General features: G+C 48.1%; 1 protein-coding gene across 8 annotated transcripts in view; it reads left to right on the forward strand.

Moving 5' to 3' along the window:
* Positions 1–7,170: 7,170 nt before the first annotated feature.
* MFAP3L (microfibril associated protein 3 like) overlaps positions 7,171–8,592 on the forward strand; it is a 49,420-nt gene continuing 47,998 nt past the window's right edge. For 3 of the 8 annotated variants that reach the window (XM_078367808.1, XM_035292638.3, XM_078367811.1), the window contains exon 1: positions 7,536–7,589. Coding sequence is in view for 1 of the 8 variants with exons in the window: in XM_017970147.4 (XP_017825636.1) it covers positions 8,505–8,551 (47 nt within the window). In the remaining 7 variants the exon portion in view is untranslated. The other 5 variants (XM_017970147.4, XM_035292633.3, XM_017970146.4 and 2 more) reach the window with 3 other exon arrangements.

The raw sequence follows: 8,592 nt of genomic DNA on the forward strand, positions 1-8,592 counted from the left end.
ATAAGCTATAGTTGACTTTTAATATAATTAAATGTAATATTCATGTAACGGTCCAAGATTCCTAAAGACAGCTGGCTATTCCCTTTTTAATCATAGTCCATTTTCAGTAATTAGTGCTACAGGCCAAGCACACCCTCACACAGCAGTACACATCACTGAAATCACTCACAGTGATGGAGATCTCCAGGGTCCTTTTATGCTCCACTTTCTCGCCCACATTGCTAACCCACATCTTGTGCTTATTTGCAATTCTTAGCTGCCGTTCTTACCCCATGCTCCATACTTCTGAGCGGCAAGTTGTAATTTCTATTCATTTTAAGGAAACTGTCCCATTTTATTCATAAACACAATGACAACATTCCTCAAATTTTAGGGATGGTTAATTTCAACACGGCTTTACAATTCCTATTAAAGCAGCAAGGAAGGCTCATTGGAATTAGCAGGAGAAACGCCCACCTATGATGAGAGAGCCCATAAATCATGATGCTGAAAAGGACAGACACTGCTTCAAAGTCATCCATACATCTGGCCATACGTTCATCCTGGACTAATCAATTTTGTCTTTTTTGCTGGATGACTGAAGTCAGGGAGAAACATGTTGGTAACAGATCTGAAACATGTCACCAGAGAGAAAAGCAGAATCTATACCAGAGAGACTTGAGGCGGATGTCTGACAGGTATTTCAGACCAACCAAGTGGACTGATAGTTATCTGTATTTTAAAAATGCCTGCCCCTAGGATTCTCCAGCATGTGGTTCTACCACCAATTTCCAGCAGATAATTCAACAAAATGTATTGGCATCTCTTGTGTGTCAGAAACTATACTAGATTAGACCAAAAAGAATCCTAAAGAAAACTGCAGAGCTTATATATGCCTGAATATCATAGGAGAAACATAATTTCTTAAGAAATTAGGTCCAAATAAGGAAACCTACTGACTCAGCTGGATAATTGCAGTTATGACATAGCCTCCATACAATCCATAAATAAAGAGAAACTATTCATAAGCCTATTTATTCATGACGGAGAACAAAACAAACCAGCCAATCATTCCTGGAATGAAGGGTAGAAATTGTATTTATTATCTGGGGAAGACAGAGCCACCATCATACTGAAGGTGACTGCATTTGGCCTCTTGTGATAGGGAAAGGGTCCAATTTGTTAGGAAACTTCATTTCTGGGGTTGGATTAAGTCAAAACTGTGACATCATCTAAAGTAGACTTCAGTGTCAAACCCATTTTCCCATTGTGACAATCCACTTGTAGATGGCCTGGGCTCACAGGCTCCCCTGTGAAGCCTCTCAGGGTGGGACCCAGGCTTTGGAGACCTGGTTCCACGCTCTAGAAAAGCCTCACTTAGCAGTGGGGAGGTCCCAAGAAGAAAAGCCAGCTATCCCTATAAAGCAAGCCTTCTAAGCCTACCAGAGTCCTTCAGATCTTACCAAATGAAAGCCAGTTTACTCAACCTACTGCCAAGCCAGCCTCTTACCCTTCCCATTCTTGTCTCTGTAAGTCCCCCAGATACCACTAAAAAGCCCTTTGTACATCTCTACCATCCATCTCAGCCTTGCTCCTCCTGGCCTTGGCCACACCTTGGGGCTTCTCCTCAGCCTCTGCCCTCAAAGGAGTCCTTGTGTCCATATCAGGACTTTTGGTGTCACACTTATCCAAAAGATAACAAGCGAAGGCTGGGTCTAGTGGCCCATGACTATAATCCCAGCAGCACTTTGGGAGGCCAAGGTGGGAAGATCACTTGAGGCAGGAGTTGGAGACCAGCCTGGGTAACAGAGTAAGCTACCCATCTCTACAAAAACTCGAAAAATTAGCTGGGCATGGTAGCATTCACCTGTAGTTTCAGCTATTCAGGAGGCTCAGATGGGAGGATTGCCTGAGTTCAGGAGTTTGAGGCTGCAGGAGTTTGAGTGCACTACTGCACTCCAGCTTAAGCAACAGAGCGAGACCCTGTCTCAAAAAAAAAAAAAAAAAAATAGGAAAGATAAAATACAGAATTCTGTTTCTTCTCTCTTAATTCTAGTAAACAACTACCCAAAAAAAGAGAGGTACAAAAGTTACCGGCCCAGAAAAATATAATCAACATCATGAGTCTCCTTTGGATTTCTCATCATGCAGAAGCAAAGTCACAATTATTCCTACTGAGATCACAGTGAAGCTACCAGATCCTCCCCTGAGCTTGGGAGCCCCCCTCTTCTGAGCAGCATTTGGAGGTGAGTGCTGCAGCTTCCCTGTCAAGTCTGGGGACAAAGGATTCACCCGGTGGGACACACTCTTGGAGAATATGTTGGCATCTTTGGATGTGTGTTTTCCCATGTGTCAAGTGCTGATGTTCCTTTGCTTGTTTGTTTATTTGAGTCACCCAACTTCAACATCCTCCATCACAGAGTGGGAACGGGGCTGTCTGGCTTTCCTTCCTTCCTGAGGAAATCACGAATGAGAAGAACAAACTCCAAGCTATATATAAAGTCAGGACTCTCCCAGAATCCAAGAGCAAAGTACCTGTGAAGTCGGGGTTCCCACTAGAGCTCAGCCATCCCCCCAGTCGGAGTCTCCAGGGCTCTATTTCATACTTTTCTCACCAAGATATTCCTTCTCACCTTCCTTTGCACATATCCACCCACCTTGCAAGAAATGCCACCTCTACACCCAAGAGGCAAAGTTCCAGATGCATCCCTTCTCCTGCCAATAATCCATGGCCCTACATCTGAGTTACTGACTGAAATGAAACCCTGGCGGGTGGGAGCTTATCTGTGATGGCCATTAGTGTCCCAAGCTGGCAAACTGTCCAGAAGGGAAGGGCTTTGGTGTGGTCTCAGAAGGAGATCCAGGAAGGATGTAAGCCTTCACACTGGGTTTTTGCCCGCTGAGAGTTGCAGGCATGCCATTTGATCTCCTGATTCTTCCAGCTGGATAACCACTTAACCCACACACGTGCACACCCCTCCAAGGGACCAACGTCAATGCTGAGTCCAAACCCAGAATGAGGAAGGGGAATATTTTCCTAATACAGTATTGACTCAGCCTTTTCAAGAGGCCTTGCTCTCCTCAACCAGCAAATCACAAGACTAGAGAGACATACTGTCTTCCCTTCCATTCTCCCCCAACCCTCCTCCTAATTGTGCTGTTACAAACTCCCAGGACAAGGGGAAAAGCCTAATACACCTCTTATTGTCCTCTTCCACGAAGAGTGTAAGGTCAAACTTCTAATCCCCACTCACTCTCTGCTGGAGGGGGCAGAATTCAGAACGGAGGAGCTGGAGAGTACCATCCCGCCTGCATCAATTACCAAGTGAAATCTCTATGAGGTTCAACAGGTAGAAAAACAAGCAGTTACTTTTCTATATTCTCCAGACCCTCTAATACAAGCCAAGGCTATGTAATAAGCACAGATATAAATAGCACTTTTATGATAGGCAGATACCTCTCCCACCCACATAGATCTCTCTGCCAAGGAAAACCTAATACAGGAGCTACTTGAAGTGTTTGACCAAGAGTTATCGTTCTTTTCATTTTGTCCATATGGCTTAGAACTGTTTCTCACACATAGCATGCAGAGTCACCAGGAGGACTTGTTAAAAATCGGTGCCTCCTGCTTGTGTACCTATGGAACAAACCTATACAATCTGCACATGTACCCCAGAACTTAAAGTATAATAAAAAAAAAAATAAAACTGCCAAAAAAAAATCAGTGCCTCCTGGACTACTGTATCCAGAAGTCTGGAATGGGAACTTCATTCCCCTACGTGACCCTGAAGCTGGCTATCAGTTTGCCCATAGTTAGTACTAGGTGCCCTTAGCAGACACTATGAGCTGATAGAACCGTAAAAATTATGCTAATTCTTGCCAGGCATGGTGGCTCACTCCTGTAATCCCAGCACTTTGGGAGGCCAGGGAGGGTGGATCACGAGGTCGGAAGTTCAAGACCAGCCCGGTCAACATAGTGAAACCCTGTCTCTACTAAAAAATAAAAAATGAGCCAGGCATGGTGGCGCATGCCTATAGTCCCAGCTACTCGGGAGGCTGTGGCACGAGAATTGCTCAGACGAGGGAGGTTGAGGTTGCAGTAAGTCGAGATCGTGCCACTGCACTCCAGCTTGGGCAACAGAGTGAGACTCCATCTAAAAAAAAAAAAAATTATACTAATTCCCAAAAGGCTGGTCTGTCTTCCTGGAGTACCTGCCATGCTTCCAACAGAAAAAAAATAAACTAAATCTATTCTAAGGAGTACCCACATAATTAGAAGGTTATGACTACATTGTAGAAAGAAATAAATATAGGGGCATAATCATTCAGCAGATGGTATCTGATGTGCCTTTGTTCTGGCATTTTTCTTTGCCACCTGTGTATAATTCTCAAAAAGAATTTTAAAAAATTAATAAACTTTAAACATTGTATAGGTGCATATGTTTAATATTCATTTATTAAGTAAAATTCTATTGAAGACTAGGAACAAAGATACAAAGATGGCTGAGACACGGTCCTTGCAATCAGGTTGCCTACAGTGTAGCACAGAAGACAGAGGAAAATCAATCCAGGTTAGGTGTCAAATGAAGACAGGTGAAGTACCCAAGAGGAATTCACCTTGGGAAGATCAGAGGACACCCCGCCTGAACTGCATCTCCAAGGCCTGTTTGTCAGGTGAACAAAGGGGAAAGAGAGACAAAAGAACTCACGGATATATGGAGGTGTGAATTCACATGGCAGGTGATTTGGACTGACTAGGAATATGGGAGACTAGTGGACACAGGCCGGAGGCGAATCTGGAAAGGAAGGCAGCAGCCAGTTCATGCTTAAAGTTTGGACCTTATCCTGAAGCCATTATGAATTCACCTGAAGATCTGTAGCAGACATATTGGAATATAATTTGCTTACAAAGAAAACCCTGAGAAGCTATGGAGGATGGATTGGAGGGGACACAGAGAGAGGAACCATCTAGGAATCTGCTGCTCTGTGGCTGATCAGGAAGATGATGGGGAATGAGTAAGCAAAACAGGCGATGAAGCCAGGAAGGGAGGTGTTCAGAGATGAACAAGGACAGGGGAGACAATGCCAGGTGACCAGCTGGTTGATAGGGGAAAGGCAGATGAATGAATCTAGGGTCATGCCCAGATTTGTAATATAAGTGACTGAGAAGATACGGTTACCCACTAACCAAGCGAGGGAATACAAGCAGAAAAGCAATTGCAGGTAATGAGTTCTGTTTGGGTCATTCTGTGTTCAAGCTTCCTGGGGATCCCACTGGTTAAGATATTTGGTAGATCACATACGAAAATCTGAACTCAGAGAGACATGGAAAGGAAGATATGATTACCGTAAAGATGATATCCACCATATTAACAAACAGGCCTGTAATCCCAGCACTTTGGGAGGCCAAGGTATGTGGATCATTTGAAGTTAGGAGTTCCAGACCAGCCTGGCCAACATGGTGAAACCCTGTCTCTACTAAAAATACAAAAAAAATTAGCAGGTCGTGGTCGTGCATGACTGTAGTCTCAGCTATTTGGGAGGCTGAGGCAGGAGAAGCACTTGAATACAGGAGGTGGAGGTCGCAGTGAGCCAAGTTCATGTCACTGCACTCCAGCCAGGGCAATAGTGTGAGGCTCTGGCTCAAAAATACACACACACACACACACACACACACACACACACACTATAGCTAAAGGGAAGACACTGACCAATCAGAACATGTGTCTGATCAACCAGAAAAGATTCCAGAAATAAACACCTAGCATGGCCATGTGAGAACACACCAGCTAACACCCCTTTGACAGTGACAGTCATCAGAGAGGAGGATGACAGCCCTCAGGGAGAAGAGGTCACAGAACACCTGCAATAGGGCGGTGCAAAGGATGAGAATCTGGAGGAGGATGAGCAGGAGCAGTCAGAAAGAGAGGTAGAAGAACCAAGAAAGATTAATATCATGATAGACTGGGGAACAGAAAGCTTCGGATGGATGGAAGTGGCAGTACAGACTGTTAAAAAGACCTCTTGTCCACCTTTGTAAGGCTAGACTATTTCTAGTGTGGATGTCAAGGGCTAACTGGGCAAGTTCAAGGGCATCAGGGCAGGGACTCTCAAAGCACAGGAGGGGGATGAAGGGGACTCCAGCACAAATTAGGATTCCACGGTGGAAGCAGCTAAGTAAATGTAGTCTTCCTGGAATGACCTTCCACAGTGTCTCTGACCATGCTGAAGCTGAATGAGAGCTGGGCAAGGCAGAGTGGTGGTAATGAAGGACGTCTCCCACTTTCACCCGAAGCCCCACTGGGCAGCTGAAGTGCCTGCCCATCATCCTCCTCCTTACACAAAAAACAGCGAGTTCCATTAGCCTTCCTGCTCTCAATAAAGGCTCTCTTCGGGTTCTTTACTAATCTCAAATCTGTAAAAAGATTTTCCCTGTGACTTTTCTCCATTTCAATCCTGTCTTCTCTAAATGAGAATTAAAAGCAAGTTCCCCACACCGACCTCAAGTGGTTTCTAAGATAGCATGAGTGCGTTTTGCAGGTTCTCTGAGAATTTAAAAGAGAGTGGGTAGTACTCCCCTCCCTGTGTCCATGTGTTCTCATTGTTCATCACCCACCTATGAGTGAGAATATGCGGTATTTCATTTTCTGTTCTTGTGTCAGTTTGCTAAAAGAGAGTGGGGGAGGAAATACAGTGAATGCAGAAATGCTGGAGAAGAAAATGGGATCTAATACCGCGGAATATTTTCATAGTGGGGATACACATGTAATAATCAATAAAGCATGTGAAAAGTTCGTGCTCTGGTGCATTTGGAAAGAATTTTATTAAACACTTGAAAACAGAAGATTTAGATTTCTCTAAATAACAGCTGAAATATCCCTCGAGCTAAAATGTGTTGCTATTCGAGATGCCATCAAATTAATGTTAAAATATGATATCTCATTTCAATCTTCTTGGAGAAAAAAAATCAGGCTTTGACTCACTCGTAAGACAGATCCCACGCACCCACCCACCAACATGGCCCTTGGCACGGGCAACCTGCCCACGTGTCGATGCAATCGTGCCTCTCTACAACCCTGCTTCCACCCGCTTCCCGAGCTTCGATGTCGTGACGAGAGACCGCGGCTACATCAACCTTGGGCAACCAGATGCAGCCTCGTGCGGTAGCCTGGCACTGCCTCGAGCATGCTCAGTCGGGTCCTGACCCACTTCTGCAGGTCCGACTTCGGGGCGTGGGGTCAGAGGCACTACTTTGTCAGTCTGCCAGGAATAGAGAGGAGGTGAGAGACGGAGAGTTGCTCAAGCTCCTCTCTTGGCACGGCCATCCCTGACCCGGCGGCGGAACATGCCCAGTCTGGCTGCAGGAGCTGCAGGAGCCGCCGGGAGCGTCCGTGAGAAAGTCCACCTTTCCGGGTTTTCGCAGCAACCCACCGGGAAGAGGGAGGGACGGGAGTAAAAGGGCCGGCGTGGGGCGTGGCCAAAGGGGCGGGACTGAAAGCCGTGTGGGAGGAGCCTGATCCCGCCCCTGAAATTGAGCTGCTGTCTTCTCCCACGGTGGGTAAGGAGGGGAGGAAGCCACTTACATTGCAGGATCGTGCAGCGAAATTACTGTAGGTACTTAAAAATAATTCTAGAGTAATCTACTTTTTCATTAAAAAAATCCACTAATGCTTCATTAGAAAAAACATAGAAAGTACAAATAATATTTTTAAAGAAAACGAAAAAAATTCCTGGAACCGCACCACTCAATTAGCCACCAGGGAACGTCCCGCTGGGTTTCCTTCCAGACTCTTCCTTCTGTGGGCTTTGCCTTAAGAGACGTTTAAGGCTGACAGCGCAGTCGCCCGGGCGGGCCGGAGAAGCTTCTTTTGCTTGGAAAGTGGTTTGCTCATGACTGTGCTGACTGCAAGGAGACCGGGTGGGTTTATTGCTTTCCACTTAGCGCCCCGGGATGGGACCCTAGGGAGGCTTTTCCTGGGTGTCCTTGAACTGGAGTGGGATGCGACGCCCACAAAAGTTGCGGTGGAAGCCGGGGGAGCGCCCCGCCCCCGACGAGGATCAGCCACGCTGCCCCGGCGGGACAGAGAGCGGCGTGAGGCCCCGCGCGGCCGCGGAGGGCCTGGGCGTACGGGTGCGAGTGCGGGTGCGGGACTCAGGGGCCCGCCGAGGCCCGGCCCAGAGGCTGAGCGCACGGAACGCGGGACTCCGAGCACCGACAGCCTCCGCGGGTTCCTGCGCTGGCTCCTCGGGAGGGCCGGCCCGCCGCTCCGCCTGGCTCGCCCCGCCCGCCCGCGGCTGCCGCGAAAACCCGGCGGCGACACCGCGCCTCCACGCCGCCCGGAGAGCCGCACTGGGCATGCTCGGCCCGGCCGGCCCCGGCTCCTGGAGGTGGGAAGCTCCGCGCTCCCGGCCGCCGGCGGCGCAGCCCGCAACGCTGTGAGGCGCAGGCGGAGGCTGCTCGCCCGCAGTGGGCACTCCCGGGGTCCGGCGCAGAGCGCGGCGCAGAGGCCGCTGTCGGGCCGGCCATGGCGAGGGGTGCCCGGCGGCCACCTGAGCGGCACGGCGGTGTCAGGTGAGGGGGGCGCCGGGCGGGCCGGGGCGGAGGGGGGTTGG

The sequence above is a fragment of the Callithrix jacchus genome, chromosome 3 (genome assembly GCF_049354715.1).
Source record: "Callithrix jacchus isolate 240 chromosome 3, calJac240_pri, whole genome shotgun sequence".
Classification (NCBI taxonomy): Eukaryota; Metazoa; Chordata; class Mammalia; order Primates; family Cebidae; genus Callithrix; species Callithrix jacchus.